General features: G+C 34.2%; 1 protein-coding gene across 3 annotated transcripts in view; it reads right to left on the reverse strand.

Moving 5' to 3' along the window:
• The window catches only part of EPHA7 (EPH receptor A7), a 214,045-nt gene that overhangs the window by 194,378 nt on the left and 3,759 nt on the right, over positions 1-15,908 (reverse strand). For all 3 annotated transcript variants that reach the window (XM_027856378.1, XM_027856370.1, XM_027856360.1), the window contains exons 2-3: positions 14,453-14,517; positions 9,505-10,174 (exon numbers count right to left, since the gene is read on the reverse strand). In XM_027856378.1, the coding sequence (XP_027712179.1) occupies positions 9,505-10,174; positions 14,453-14,517 (735 nt within the window). The remainder of the gene's footprint in view (positions 1-9,504; positions 10,175-14,452; positions 14,518-15,908) is intronic.

Genomic DNA, 15,908 nt, shown 5'->3' on the forward strand with positions numbered 1-15,908 from the left:
CATGTATATTCATAAGCATAGGCAAAGTAACTTTGAGGGGGAGGCACTAGCAGCTGCAGACAAAGAAAAGGCATTGTGTAGGAACTGGCATTTGATCTGAGCTTTGAAGTAACCTAAAGATTCTAAGAGGCAGAGGTGAGGAGGGAATGCATTCCAGGCATGGGGGATAGCGTATATAAAGGCATAGAGGTGGGAGATAGAACGGTATCATGTTTAAGGAACAGCAAGGAGGACAGTCTGGCTGTCCCACAGAGGGTGTTTAGTGGAACAAAATATAAGCCTTGAAAAGGCAGGCTGGAGCAACATTATAGAGGGTTTTGAATGCTGGAGAAACTTCTATTTTTTTCCCCCTTGAAATAATAAGGAATCACGGGAGTTTATTGAGGTTTTGATGACAACTAAGGATGAGTTTTGATAGCTCCAATCTATGTGATTTGTGAGAAAATGGAGCCTAAGAAAGAGTTAAATAAGGAAAAGGTTTTGCAGACAGGAACAGTAAGGTTGTTTCAGGAATATGGTACAGTATCAAAGAAGGCATTGAAATGAAAGTCACAGAAAGGAAAGAAGAGAAAAATGGAGTATTTTACTAATAGATATCCTACTTTAAGAGATGTATTCCTAGAAAATTAAATGTAAAGTTTTGACTGAATCTTGTATCAAATGCACAAAAAAGAGTATTCAATTAATACTATAATCCCCTGTTGAGAATTCTTTCAGAAAGCAAATATTGTTACTCTAATTTATTGAAGGATGATGAGAAGAAAGGGGGAGAACAGGGGAGGAAAAGAGGAAGAGGGATAGAGTAGGGAGAGGTAGGGGAAATTTGTAAATAGTTTAATTTTTAATAATTTGAGTACACCTCATCAATGAAATAGGAAGGTGAATGCAATATCATTTCTATCTGCTTCTTTTCTTTTCCTGCTTTCACTGTACTAAACTAGGCCATCACTACCTTGGTCTTATTTTCCATAATTTCCTTTTAACTTCCTCTCCCTTCCAATCCATCTTGCACGAATCAGTCAAACTTACCTTCTTGAAACATCACTTTGATCATATGATCATCCTGCTCCAAAGCCTGGAAGAGTTTTCAGTTTTGTAGAAGACAAAATCCAGAATCCTTTGATTGACATTCAAATTCCTTCAGAACCTGGTCTCAATTTTTTTCTCTCTCTCTCTAATTTTACGTCCCACTATTTCCCTAGGCAAAACTGTGCTTTAGCTTGTCATATAACTCTCCCTTGGATGTACCACGTACCATACAATCACTGCACTAATGTTTACAATCTTCCCTTTGCTAGTAATTACTTATTTCTTCTCCAGGTATTTGCATGCATCATAGCCCATCTTTCAAGGAATGGCTCAAGTTCTAAATCCTCTGTGAAGCTTTTCTGGACTACTTCACCCCCTAAATGACTGATCTTTTCTTCCTCTAAACTGATACCGAACCCATTGTTTATATTATTTATTTGGCATTCAGCATCCTTAGCCTTTTCCAGCCTCCTTGCTTTGGGTTGTCCTGTTTTGGACCTCCTCTACAGCTCCAAGTCCACTCATCTTTCTTCTAGGTTCCCTCTCTATTCAGAAAATATCCCTCCTCAAAGAATCATAGACTTAGAGCTGGAAGAGACCTTAGAGGCTACTAGCCTTACTCTTTAACTTTACATATTAGTAAAGTAATGATAGATAGGATAAGTACAACATAGGTTATTAAGTGGCAGTGACAGCACTTGAACTCAGTTTACTATTCTGAATCCAAAGGCAGGACTCATTCCATTGGGCCTGGCATGGTTTCTTCCTTCTCTGAACTCTTCAAAGAATTCTGTTTGAAGTACTTTATAGCACTGATGGAGACAGAAACTGAACCTGTTATTACATTAGTAAAGGAAATTCACAGGGAAGGACACACCTTCTATCAATGCAAGTAAGCATTTTTGTTGCCATGTAGAATCTTAGAGAGTTCCCTAAAGAACTGAGAGGTCAAGGCACTTGCTTAAGTCTTAAGTCTCAGAGTTGGGATTCAAACACAGATCTTCTTGGTTTCAAGGCTGGCTCTGAATCCATTACCCCATGTTGTCTCTCGGGATTTATCATATTGCCTTGTAATGTCATTATTTCCATACACATCTTAGATCTGCTGCTAAAATGTAAAATCCCAGATGGCAGAGCTAACAGTATCTTATACATCTCTGTATACCCCACGACACTTAGAGCCATGATGCACAGCAGTTATATGATGCATATTTCTTGAATAAATGAATGTTTGACATTCATATAATACTGCAAACCAACCTTTGTCTTGTAAAAAATTTAGCTCTAATAACATCACATGCATTTGTACATATGTATGTATATATGCATGTCTTGTGTCCTTAATTATAATATAAACTTCTTAAGAACAAGACCCCATTATTATATCCCCTTGTTTCCCCACTAGGATTTAATACACTGCTAAAATAAAGTAAAGACCAAATAAATATTTGTTGAATTAATCCAGAGAAGTTCGCACTAGGTTACTCCTTCCAGATTTGAGGTTTTAGTTTCAATAAATCAATGTGATACTATATTCTTCTTTCTTCCAAGAGGTCACAATCTTTCTAAATGAAAACCAGATTCCTGCTATTCCTCCCCCTTTACGATAATATACATCTTGAGAATGATCCATTAGCCTATAACCCACTATCCACCATAAATAGTTGAGGTATAAGTCTCATGGTTCTTGTAACCAGGACCACTGTGTCTTGTTTATTGGCACCATTACAATGCAGTGTAGTATAGATAGAGGCTCCAGAGAATTCTAGCTGCACCAGCCTAAGCTTTAAGATCAATTTGATTATGTAGATAAGAGTCCAAAGTAAGAAAAATAACTTTAAGAAAATTCAAAATGTGGCAAGGTTTCACATTGATTGGAAGGAGAAAAAAAGTGGTATTTTCCCTGTTATTTACAAAATTGTTCATAAATTTTAAAAAGCTCATGCTCAGGAAAATTGAAAAACTCATTTCATTTCCCATCCTATTATGCTACAAATTTGAAGGCAGTTTTGTCATTTTCAAGTTTAGATTTGCTTTTAAAAGGCAGTGCAGTGTCCTTTATCACTTTTGGTGTTCCTTGTTTGCAGTTTTCTTATGTGTGCCAATCCAATTCATATGCTGTACTTGACAAAAGATAACAAGAAATATGCTATATTCAACAGTGGTTGAAATACACAGAAGAACTATGCTCCTGTTAAGTAGGCCATGCAGCAAAAAATTTGACATATTAAACTTTTTATTATAAAAGGAGGGTGTTTACCCTTTACGTTTTTGAAATTGCATTTATGCAGCAGCAAATCAAATACGTGTCTCTAAATCAGGGTACACCTGTATTATCTGCCATATGGTTTCATAGGTATTTTTATTGTTATCTACTTTCTGGTAGCTCATAATATTTTGAAATACCCTTCTGAAACAAAAAAAAAGTCAGTAAAGAACAGATTTTTTTCAATCCAAGCACACTGCATGCCAACTTTTTTGTATTAGATCATGCAATAAAAACTAATTTATATGAACTAGATTCTCACAGCTCCATAAGCATACTTTGCCAGATCAATTTATTAACTGTTACCCTAGTGACCTGAAAGAGTTAATATGTCTTTCAAAAGTATCTGACTTACTTCCATGGGCTATAAAGAGGATAATTAGTTTGTATAACCCAGTCTAATGGGGGTGGGGGGAGGAGGTGGAATGGAATTTCTTAAATTGGAAAAGAATGTCCAGGCACATACGGCTATATATGTAGGCTTTGGGGTACAAAAAATAATATTTTTCAGAGATGCAACTCTTGTGAATTATGGAGAAAATATGTAGTCATCTGGCATATGTGAAATGTATGATGATGATTCTTAAATGTTCTGGACCATCACATAAAGGAAAAATGATGTTTAAGTATATAAGAGAAAAAATGTTGTGCACAGAGTAGTCACTGGAACAGTATCTAAATTGGCTCAAAATGTTAAATTGAGTAAATTTGTTTCTGATTATATGTTTGAGACACACTATATCATATGGCAAAATGTCATATCATACATTAAATAAAAATCAGATTCTGAGCACCTCGGAAACTATAAATTAGAATCACATTTCCCTGGGACCAAAAACAAGGTTTCTAAAAGTATATTTTGCAGTATTGCAAAATAATCCATGTGTTTACTGATATTCAAACTGGAGTATTGCGGTGGGGGTCCTATTGTGAGGAATACTTTTTAATTTTTTGATTTTCTTAAATGTGAAGTCTCAAAAAGACAAATTTTAAATATTTCAGAAAAGTGAAATTAAAATACATGAAATATCTATTTAGATCACAATTTCTCTTTAATTAGGATCTATAAGAGTGGGAACAAATAATTGTGGACATTTTCCACAGTATTTTTATCCAGATGAATTTACTTTCACCATCTAACAAGGCAGCATAATAGTGGGCATGGAGTCAGGAAATCAGAACATTGTACGTCGCTTTCAAAATTTTGAGCTTGAGCAAGTTATTTAAACTTTGTCATCCTCCATTTCCTTATTGTCTCTGTGTAGTATAATATGAAAAAAGGGCTAGAAATGGAGTCAGAAATAACTTTAAATAACTTTCCTTCCAAACCCTCCTTCCAATCCCAATCAGCTTGTTGTATGACCCTGGTTAAATCATTTATACTTTTTTGTGCCTCAGTGTCCTCATTTGTAAAATGGGGCTAAAGATTTCTGTTAATACCTACATCTCAGGCTTGTTCTATAGATCAAATATGATAGGTACATAAAGGGACATATGAACTTGAAAAATTATATATAAAAGTTACTTATTCTATATGTAAAAACGAAAATAATTCTACTCACGCTACTTACCCCACAAAGCAACTGTGAGGAAGGTGTTTTGGAAAAGCCTTTAAAGTGAAACATGTAAGGTGTTAAAATTTTCTACTGGCCTGGAAGATTTTTATGCGCAGGAAGCTTATCTTAACATTTGTTTGTTTTGTTTGTTTTTTATCTTTATATCCCTGGCCTAACATAGAGCTCTGCATCCAGGATTTCCATTAATGAGATCTTTAGTTTCACTAATGCAAATTCTCCACCTCTACAACACTACAGATGATAACCCCTCCAAGCCTGTAAAACTCTTGACCATGTGTTTTATAAAAATCCTTCCCATGCACTCCCATCTAACATGCTACGAACTAGATCAACATCTCCTGACATTGCATGAATATTAATGGTACCCAGGAACTTTTTACCTCACTACAGGGTAGTTAGGTGGTGCAGTAGCTAGAGCACTAGGTGTGGAGTCAGGAAGACCTGAGTTCACATCTGATTTCAGACACTTAACTACTTGTGTGACCCTGGCCAGGTCAGTTAACTCCATTTCCCTCTGTTTCTACATCTGTAAAATGAGCTGGAGAAGGAAATGGCAAACCACTCCAGTATCTCCTCCAGGAAAACCCCAAATGGAGTCACAAAAATTGGGACGTGACTGAACAACAACAAAGCAAGGTGTAACCCTTGATAATTCACTAAAATTCCCAGTACCCTAGGCAACTCTTAGACTATAAGTTTCAGAGAATGTGCTGACCTGAATTCACAGAGGAAGTTCCTTCACCTGGGAGTTCCCTATAGCAAGGATATCACAGGTCCAGGCCAAGTCCCTATCTCTAATCTAAGGATAACCATGATCAACAAAGTAACACAAGCAGAGACAATATCCCAAAACAGAACATCTCTAATTTCAGATATTCATACAAGGAAATTTCAACATATTACTTGGAGCATCACACTATGAGACTATCTTTTAGGTTAGACTACCTTGGTTCTTCTGAAACTAAAATAACAAAAATCTATCCAAGTTAGGCTTGACTTTTGCAGTTATAATAACCTTAAGAAATAGTTTTCTGTATCAAAAGTATGAGAATCTGCATTTTTAATTAGTCTTTTCATTATCAAGCGTATAGGTAGAGAAATAACCTATCCACTGGGACAGAATAATACTTATTCAAAAGAATGGGTTACATTGGGATATGACACTACTAATCACATTGGGCAGTATGGTACAGTAGAAAAGATGCTGGATTTAGTATTAGAGGACCTGAGTTCAAGTCAACCTTGCCACTTTGAAAATATATTACCCTGGGTAAGTCACTTGATTGGGCCTCAATTTCTTCATGGGGAAAATGAGTGGCATGGAGTTGCATTAGCCCTTACTATATGATCGATGATCCTAATAATTCTTGGTTAAATTAAATTGTAACTTTTGACATAAGTATACAGGTAGGCACTAAGAATACAAAGCTAAAGTGGACCTTTAGAAGTCCACTCTCAATTTTAAAGATAAGAAAACAGAAGCCCAGAAAGGTGAAGTGATTTGCCCAAGATAACACAAATGCTAAGTTGCAGAGTTAGAATTCAAAACCTCTTCTGATTCCAAATCCAGTGCTGTTCCCCTTATATACCACTTTGCCTCTCCTAAATGATAGGAATTATGATCATTTAAAAAAAAGATTAAGGAATTGGATCTATAAAGTGAGTGGATTAAATATTAATATCTAATATTATAGAAGGTGTCAGTGTAACAGATAGCTGATTTGCCTTTGGCCATACTAATGTACTTTGATGCTTCTGTGACTTATCAGGGTGCCCTGTATAAAGACACAACACCTCAGTCTCAACGTATAGACAAAGGATTTTTTCCTCCTAATAGGTTACTCTGAAAAGAAAGATAACAGTTGAATCGCCTATCAGTGACTTCCTAGTTGTCATACTTCCTAACATCCTCCAAAATAGAGAAGACCAGTTAGCATCACAGTCTGCAGGGGCAGCAATCAAAAGATGACTGCCTTGCTCAATCTGACTTTAAGCTGCTAACAGCCTTCATTTGACTGAGGGTTCACTCCCATCCTCTCTCAAACACACTAGTTTCCCTCAACATCAGACTGGAGTTTGTTTTCAAAATCTTAACAGGATCATTTAAAGAAAACAGGAGAAATACTATAAAGAAGGCTCTGGACTCCTTCCAGAGCAGAGTATTTTCTTAGGAATGACACTGGACTTGGGCCAAAGAGGAAAGTGTTTTTTGCAAATGAACACAGGGCCATACTCAAGTATAAGTTATCATTTAATTTCTTTGTCAACAGCACTAAGGTTAAATATTAAGAAAGCTAATTGTCATTATCAAATGATATTTTTAAAATTGCTCTTTAATCAAGTATATTGTCTCTTGATTCGTAATATGTTTAAGTGGTTTTTGTTTTATTTAATGAATATAACCATTAATACTTAGATTTATTTTGAAGCAGAATTAATTTAGATAACAATAAAGTAATAACTTTCTTTGTTGTTGTTGTTTTTCTTACAATTCCTGAGTCTATTCTGTGTTGACAGTGATTTTAGTAGACTAATGGACTTTCAATATTCTGAACTTGAAGATGATTAAATGTGAGTACTTTTCATATTGCGACATTTAACAAGATGAAATTTTCAGTCGGATAAAATGTTATTGGATTATCCCTCCCCATACAAGTTAATTTCTCAATAATTCAAGAGGTCTTTACTCACTTTTATTTCTATTCCTTCACAAATTATTAGCACAAATTCTATTAAAAAAACTAAACTTCAGTTGTGTAGTATCCCCAAATTTCTTATTTCCTTAAGCTAGAGAATATGATTTATTTGTGAAATAGTTACATTGTGTATTTGTTAACGCATGTTTATTTTATCTCTTGCTCTTTTTCCTCCTCTACATAGGAAACAAGTTCCACACTTTGCTTTAAGTGACTGTCCTGTACCCTCTCAAGTCCATTCTGAAAGCTTCCCCTTCTGCAAAGACTGATAGCTACTGCTGAATCCTCTTTGAGCTGCAAGGGACTAGGTTGAAAAACATGTACAAATGGTTAGAGAACATTTCGGTTCGTTTAACTGATAAATTACTAAGAATTTTCCCTATATGTACCATACAGGAAAGCACTGTTATTACCCAATAAATCCTGATCAGTTTTTAGTTTTCTTCTATAAGTGGGATCTGTAAAAGTTTTCTGCCAAATCTAAAGCCTTGCTAAGGTAAAGAAGAGAGAAAAGTAGGTAAACAGATTTGACCCTTGACAGGACCTTCAAAGAAACTTCTAAACCTGCAAGGAAATCAATCCATCCTTTCACTCCCAAGTATATTTCCATCTGAAGTAAATACTAAGTAAAAACCTAGAAAGTTGGAAATGATGGGTCACATATAAAATTGTTATTAGGTTAAGATGTAATCCTTCTGAAATGCTCAATATATTTGCTAGATTTTTTTTCTAGCTCTGTGCATTGTATGTATAAATTATATGCATGTGCATATTCATATATGTATGCATACGTGTGCATATTTTTTTTTGCTTTGGCAGAATGTCATATGGTCAGGGAAAAGTAGCTTGGGGAAGGCCAGAAACACATACCTGGAGGAATATTAGAATGTCCTGGGAATGTGAGGAAGCACCAAAATATAATGAAAAATATTTTCTAGTATTCTCTGTTTCAGGCATTGTTAGCTACAATCAACTAAATAATAAACATGAGTGATGAGGAGATTTCATGCTGAATGGAAAGGAAACTGAGGCACTGACCACTAAATATCCAGCTAATACTTCAAGTATCATAAATACTGCTAATTATTACTTAAAAGTTCATTCTATTTCATAATTTATAATTTAAATAAAATTATTAAAAATGTGATTATACTATTTCAGTGGATACTACATAAACTTAATAACTCTCCATTTTAAAGATTCAGTTGAAATTGTTTTATGTAAAAAATGCCTATAAAATTAGCATCTCTCTTGAGGAGAGGCACAGGTGTAAAGGAGATGATGAAGAGTTTATACAGTAGTAAGGATGCAAGAAATTGAAATATTTCTGGTCTCATAATAAAATTGCTAAAAGTTCGTATTACCACATATCCTTGGACTTTTTGTCACATATTCATATTACTAATAGGAATAAAGTTTGAGCCATTCAATAAAAGCTTTAAATAACTATAACTAGCATATGCTATATGAGCTATGATGATGGAACTCAAGACTTGAAGATAGACGTAACTGAAAGGTGTCAACTATGTTAATCAATGTTGCATTTGATACCCTGGCATCTAACCCCTTACTCATCCCTCACTGCAAAGTGAAAAAATTCCTTCCCTACTTAGTTTTGCTCTGTCTGAAAATTGTTTTGAATTCTTTTATTTCAAACTTTAAATCATTCAACTTTCACGTCAAACATCAGGCAAATTCTCCCTGGATACTTAACATCTATGTCAGCAATATTTATTACTGACATGATATAGACCATCATGTACAATGCTTAGTTGGATCAACAGCAATTTTGCTTAGAAGAAAAGTCTATGCAATCAGACTCCTTAAAATAAAGAGGCACCAACATGCTCAAACCCTTAGGGTGGCTTAACGACTTTGTTCGATGCAAGGGGTTAAAAACTGCAAAGGAGAAAGAAAAAAAGATCTATCTACTCACGTTCACAAGTGTCCCCTTTTTGCTGGTAACCGGCTTTGCAGATACACTTTCCAATAGGCACTAACCATTCTCCTTCTGCACTGCAGTGCATCCTAGGAGAGTTTTCTGCCTCCTCTTCTGCACTGCTGACACACGTCCCTCGGACCTCCACTAGGGAGGAAAACTCTGAACCAGTTACTGTATCTGGAAAGATAGCTAAGTTCTCAATAATGGACCAGCATTTCTTGTAGTACACCTTGACAGAAACCAAAGCAATGCAAGCCCCAACATCCTGAAAGGCCAGATAGAATCCCTTTCTGGACAAAGGTCCAATCTCTCTCACCTCTGTGTTAAGTTTCATTTTTCTCTCCCCAAGGTCACCCTGGGTAAAACTTTCATCTGCAGCAATAGTGTCTATTTTTACATATAAGTTTTCCCTTATATTCCTGCCAGTGTCGTAGTCTGTTTCATAATAGTACAAATTAAAGGTTTCTTTGCATGTTCCCAGCACTCCAGGAAGACTGTTACAATCCCTCAGGGTGAATTTCAGTTCTACAAAAATTCTTTGTGCATTGCCTTTTGCAATCCAGTTAGTCCGGAGCCAGTTGTTTTGATTAGGTTCCATGACCTGGCATACCTGGTACGTTCGTATGGGTGTGTAGTTTTCATCCAATCCACTAATTTCTTCCCACTGTAAAATTAACAAAAAAGAAATCAGCTATACTGAAAAAGAAAATAACATGTTTTATGTAGGGGTGCTTACACATCTTTAATGCAGGATTGCAATATGGATTTTTGGAAGGGATATGGTAGCTCCCATCTCCCCCAAAACAAACAGTGCAATTCATGTTTTAATCTGTGCTTACACTACCACAACAGAATAGTTTATATTATTGTTTCTACAAGATATAAATACCTTGTATGTTTTGCATTAATATCTCTATTTTGGTAATGCAAAATGTAAAAAAAAATAAAATAAAGACATGCATGCATGCCTTTGTTCTCTGTTTTAATGTGCAAACTCCCATAAAAGAGGATTTGGAGCTATTAAAATAACCTGGTACACATACTAATATATCATGAAATTCACATATGCTTAAAAAAAGTTTTTGATGGTTCTTTTAACACATTATGTGTCCACGTAGTCCCTAAACTTCCTCTCAAAAATGGAAAGAAAAGTTAAGAATATTTTGGCATGCATGTATATTTTGTGTCTCATTTGGCACATCTGGAAGCATAATATTTTATGCTTTTTGGAATAAAGTATTAGTAGGTTGAAACACATAAAGGACTACTCATTCATCACCACATTATGCATAAAATTGCACATAAAGCCCATGTGACCATAAATATAGTTGACTTGGAAGTAAGTATTTGGTGATTCATCTTTTATAAATGAATAATCCTCAAAAGATAATCAAAAGTATGTGGCATACCAATGAGACCCAATCACACTCAGCAAGATGCTTTGAAAAGAAAGGAAAAAAATGGGAAAATTAGCCATTTTTCTACCACAGTGAAGAACATAAATCCATGTATGTGTGTAGGTGTTTTTGTAATATATGTATATTGTTATATATGTGATATATTAGATATAAATGTGTGTATGTGTTTTTGTGTTACTAAACAGAAAAACTTCGACTCATAAAATCTCAAAGTTTCTGAAGGTTATTGATTATGGAATGCTATGTGTGCTGCACATTTATTACATGTTTATATGACATGTATATAGTTACTATATAGTAACTCTATATAGTAAAAAGTCATTAAACATAGTTAAGCCATGAATAATATTAATTGCAATTCTGTCAATGCATCATGGAGGTAAACTTGGAAGATATTTTAGAGGTCATAAAATCCAGCTCCTTCATTTTGTAAAGGAGGAAATCAAAGTTCAAAGAAGTGAGTAACTTGCCCAAACTCACATCAGTTATGAGCATTACTACTATCAAACTTTTGGTAATGTTATAAATATTACGAAGCATTGATGTAAAAAAATTCGAAGAACTGCACTTCATGTAATTTTTATACCAACACATATGAGAGAGTGTATAGAGGCTGAGTCAGGATTCAAACTCATGTCCTCTAACTCTGTTTCTATCATTCTTTTCATGGCACCATGCTGTCCTCTCAAACCAGTGCTAAAAAGAGGTTTCACTCCATTGTTTTTAAAATCATCATCATCAACCAATGAGATGGGTACCTTGTCTCTGAAACTTTACTTCTCTGGTAATCTTAATCAAGGTGCATATCAAAATCGGTTTCAGATATAATTTCACACTCCTGTATGACAACAACCTAGGCTATATATACATTACTTTTCCAATGTCAGAAAATTAGATGTGGGACATTATTAGTATCAAACTTTTGGTAGTGTTGTGGACATTGCTGTTGAAAATACTAAAATACCACGCTTCCTACAATTTTAATACCAGCACTACTGAGAGAGATGTGTACTACTTGAAGTTAATGGAGCCTCCAAGGTGACTACATATTCAAGTTCAAGTCCTCTTTATAAAATTGAAATATATTATATTTGCTATGATTTTATTATACATGCCTAAATAGTTTTTTAAATGTCCTCAGCTGCAGCAAGGTTCACATTTCTCATCTCCAGTCTTACTTTTCAATGTAATCTAAACTTGCAATTAGCTGAAAGTGTGCCTATTCCCGCCTTGATTCAGATAGTTGTTTATCATCTGTTTGGAAGGCACACAGCCAAATGTACCCAAAGTCAGCCACTTGCAGGTGCAGATTTTGGTCTATTAACTAAATGAAACTGAAAAGAGAGAGAGAGAGGCCTACTTAAAATGTAAATAAAAACTGTGTCTTTAAAGGACAAAGATTCCCACCACCATTGTTTCCTGGGGGTAAGAGAATCCAGGGTGGACTAACACTTCTAAAAAGTCTATGTCACATCTTGTCAATTTGATGATTCATTTTCTTAGTTTCATTTAAAGTTGAATCATTTTTTCCCTCTTTCTCTATGAAAGCCCAATTTTTACATCAATGAAACTATTACTGTTAATTTTAATGTGAAAATTATCCACTCCTTAGGAGTTTACTTCCTAAGTATCCTGATTATGGATCCATAGGTCTTTGTAAATAAATGAAGGTCATGGAAATAAAGTTGTATACCATTACATATTATGTTAAATGTACTTCATGTTCTTAAAATTCACTTTTTCAGACCCTGGGGAGAATTATTTTAGTTTTGTTGTATGCATCCGTTGCTTTTATAAATTCTCTTCACAAAATAATTCTATTAAGATTTTGAGGAGCACCTTGGTCACTGAAAAACTGAAATCTTATCTCTGGTTAACTGAACCATTTCATTTTACCTGAATTGAATATCTTTAATTCTCTTTTACTAATATTATCAGGGGCATTCCAAAAGCAAAACAAAGAGTTAAACGTTAACTTAGATATTTTGGGTTGATAAGATGGCCATTAGAGCCCAAGATAACACTGACAGTCATAATTTATCATTGTGTGGATTACATGGATGATATATTGCAATCATATATCAGTTTCCTTCTATCAGAGATAAAAATCCTCCTCTATCTCTATTTGTTTTAATTGATGGATGGTAGGAAATGGGTTGCATCTGTCATTGGAAAGAAAGGTGTTCCATTTTTAATTTAAATGTCTTCTTACAATATATGTTATTTCACTTATGGAAGGACACCTCAATTTCAAGGAAGCACTGGATTTACAATTCACAATGACCAAATTCTTACTTTGCTTTGTTCTTTTATCTTTAAAATGCTTTGACATCAATGCAAAAAGTTAGTACTTCAAATGTAGACAACCACCCTCTTCTAACTAATCCCTCAATTTCATTTAAGCAAACGTGTTAATATTTTAAACAGAGTCTCATTATGCATGTTCTAACGTCTTAAATCGACTTCCAGTTCATGCAGTATTGATTTTATGATGTTACTTTTAAACTAAAAGACTCTTTTAGACTTTCATTCTTCTCCTTTGCTGAATTTGTTACACTTTTACATCCTCACTCATACTTCACGCTCTTCTGGTTCCAGATTTCTTACTGTGCCAAAGATTAACTTAGAAACAATGGGGTATATTCTCTTCTCTTAGAACCTTCTTCCTCAAGGGATAAAGAATGTGCCCTCTCTCACAAGTAAAGTAAGAACCAAAGACATGGCTATTTAAATAACTTTAAATAGGTAGTATATCTTTCTGGATATGTGAAACATAATATGGTCTGCATCTTTGTAAGGCTGTTTTACATTTAAGTATCTTTTCTAAACCTTTGCTGTACATATCTAATGGAGAAGGCAATTACTATATAATAGTCACATGTTTATTCCTTGGGACAAATGAGAAAAAAAAATTTTTATAACTGATAACACCAGGTGTGACATTACAAGAATTTGGAAAATTCCAAATGACATGCTCTATGAAAAATCATATGCCAAATATTCAGCAAGTTCAGATTTTTTAAAGTTACTTTTATAAGTAATTTTGAGAGATGTCAAAAATGTTTCTAAAAAGAAGGAAGTAGATCCCATACTGTGAACTATACACAGCCTACCTGGTGATTATACTGCAGAAAGATAAAGCAACTAAAGAGGTTTAAGTGAGTTTGTGTAGGGAATGTTCTCTGTAATTAATTGGCATTTGTAGTCTGTAACTTGAGGTACGATTCTTCTTGCAGTAGAAACACAACAGTCCATAGTTATGGGGAACTTTTCTTTTCCCACCATGAAGCTTGCTTTAACTATGCCCTGCCTGCCCCACACTCTCTCTTCCCCTTCTACATGGCCTCCCCAAAAAAGAAAACTCAGCAAATTAAACTTCTACACTGGTCAGGATTCCTAAGGGAAGCTGAGGAATAATTTTAGGTATGTAAATAACTTCCTCAGGTGAAAAAGTGAATTTTATTCTTTAGATTTTTTTTTTTAAGTTTTCAATACACACACATATTATAGGAAGGAACACTTACCCCATTGGGAGGAAAGGAAATCCACTCCAGTTCTGTTTGTTGTGCTTTAGAGTCCAGCAGAAGTACTGAAAAAGAAAATGTCCCTTCTGAATGTTACATACATTACTTTTTAACGAGTTTTTTTTTAAAATTGTGTGGTTAAGGTGAACAAGAAAACTTCACATAAGTTTATACACATATGTGTGCCATACACAGGTACACAAAACAAGCATACATGTCCAAATGATCACTTTACAAAGCTGGCACAACTTACTTTGAAAAAAAAAATGTTCATATTGCACCCTGTGGTGAAACATAGTGTTAGGTTGGAGTGGTCTTTTCATATCAAAAATCCAAATAACAAAATTAGCAGCAGTAGTAGCATGAACTGGTTTCCACTCTCTACATTTTATGGGCTTTAAAATTACATAGTTAACAATAGACTCATAAAATCTGGAGGCCTTAACATTTTGTGAAAGCATATAATGTACTTAAATACCATAAGATAATTTCAACACATCCCTCAATCCACTTGAATTAATTTTTCATTGTGTTCTGGAACAATTGTTTCATGGAGACTTTTCAGAAGCTGAGCTAAATTGACAAAATCATTAAGTTAAAAAAATAAAAATTATCTTCACCGTTTTTGAAAAAAAGGTCATACATATTTGAATGACTTTTAAGTTTTGCTAAAGAAATCGTTCACAATGTTTCATTTGTGAAATTTCAAAATACTACTCTCACTTGCCTTTTTTAATGGGACATAATCCAGTCATGAAAAACATCTACCTAATTATAATTTTGTGCTACTTTTTGACAACTGTGATTGTTGGCTAATTTTTAGTGTAATTTATGTTATCAAAAATATTAGAACATATGTTAATCACAATTTTGATTCAAACATTTATACAAAGATAAATACATAGATGATATGTATGATGATAAATACATAGACAGATTAGATAGATAATAGACAAAATACAGGATACATAAGAAATATTAGATATACCAAACTTTAAGTTTGCTATTTACTGATTTTCTTTTTCCTTTTATGAGACCTACCCTCCCGATTATTTATTATTATAAAGTTTGGGTTTAAATGTGATTTTTCACTTTTTAAAAAAGTGTTCTTAGTAGTAGGAATCCATTTTCTGTAATAAAACCAACTTTTCTTCAAGTAGCAATGAATGAACTTTCAATTGTCTTTTTTTAAAAAAGAAAGGAAAAAGTTTAACATCTACTTCAGTAAAAACGTGTGATTTGAAAAAGCATTTTTCTCAGATTTTAATAGAGCAATACGGACTTTTCTAATGGAGTTTAGTATTGTACTATTATTAGGTGATGCTAAAAGAAACGTGTCAATTTTGGAAAGCAAGGGAAACTTACACTGAGAAAGACATAATTGTCTGTGTTTAACCCTTTCGAGAAAGTCAATCCTCCCTGCATATCTAACAGCCATCCCTTCTAAGATACAATT

This window comes from Vombatus ursinus, unplaced genomic scaffold (assembly GCF_900497805.2).
Source record: "Vombatus ursinus unplaced genomic scaffold, bare-nosed wombat genome assembly UNPS02000582.1, whole genome shotgun sequence".
In the NCBI taxonomy this organism is placed as follows: domain Eukaryota; kingdom Metazoa; phylum Chordata; class Mammalia; order Diprotodontia; family Vombatidae; genus Vombatus; species Vombatus ursinus.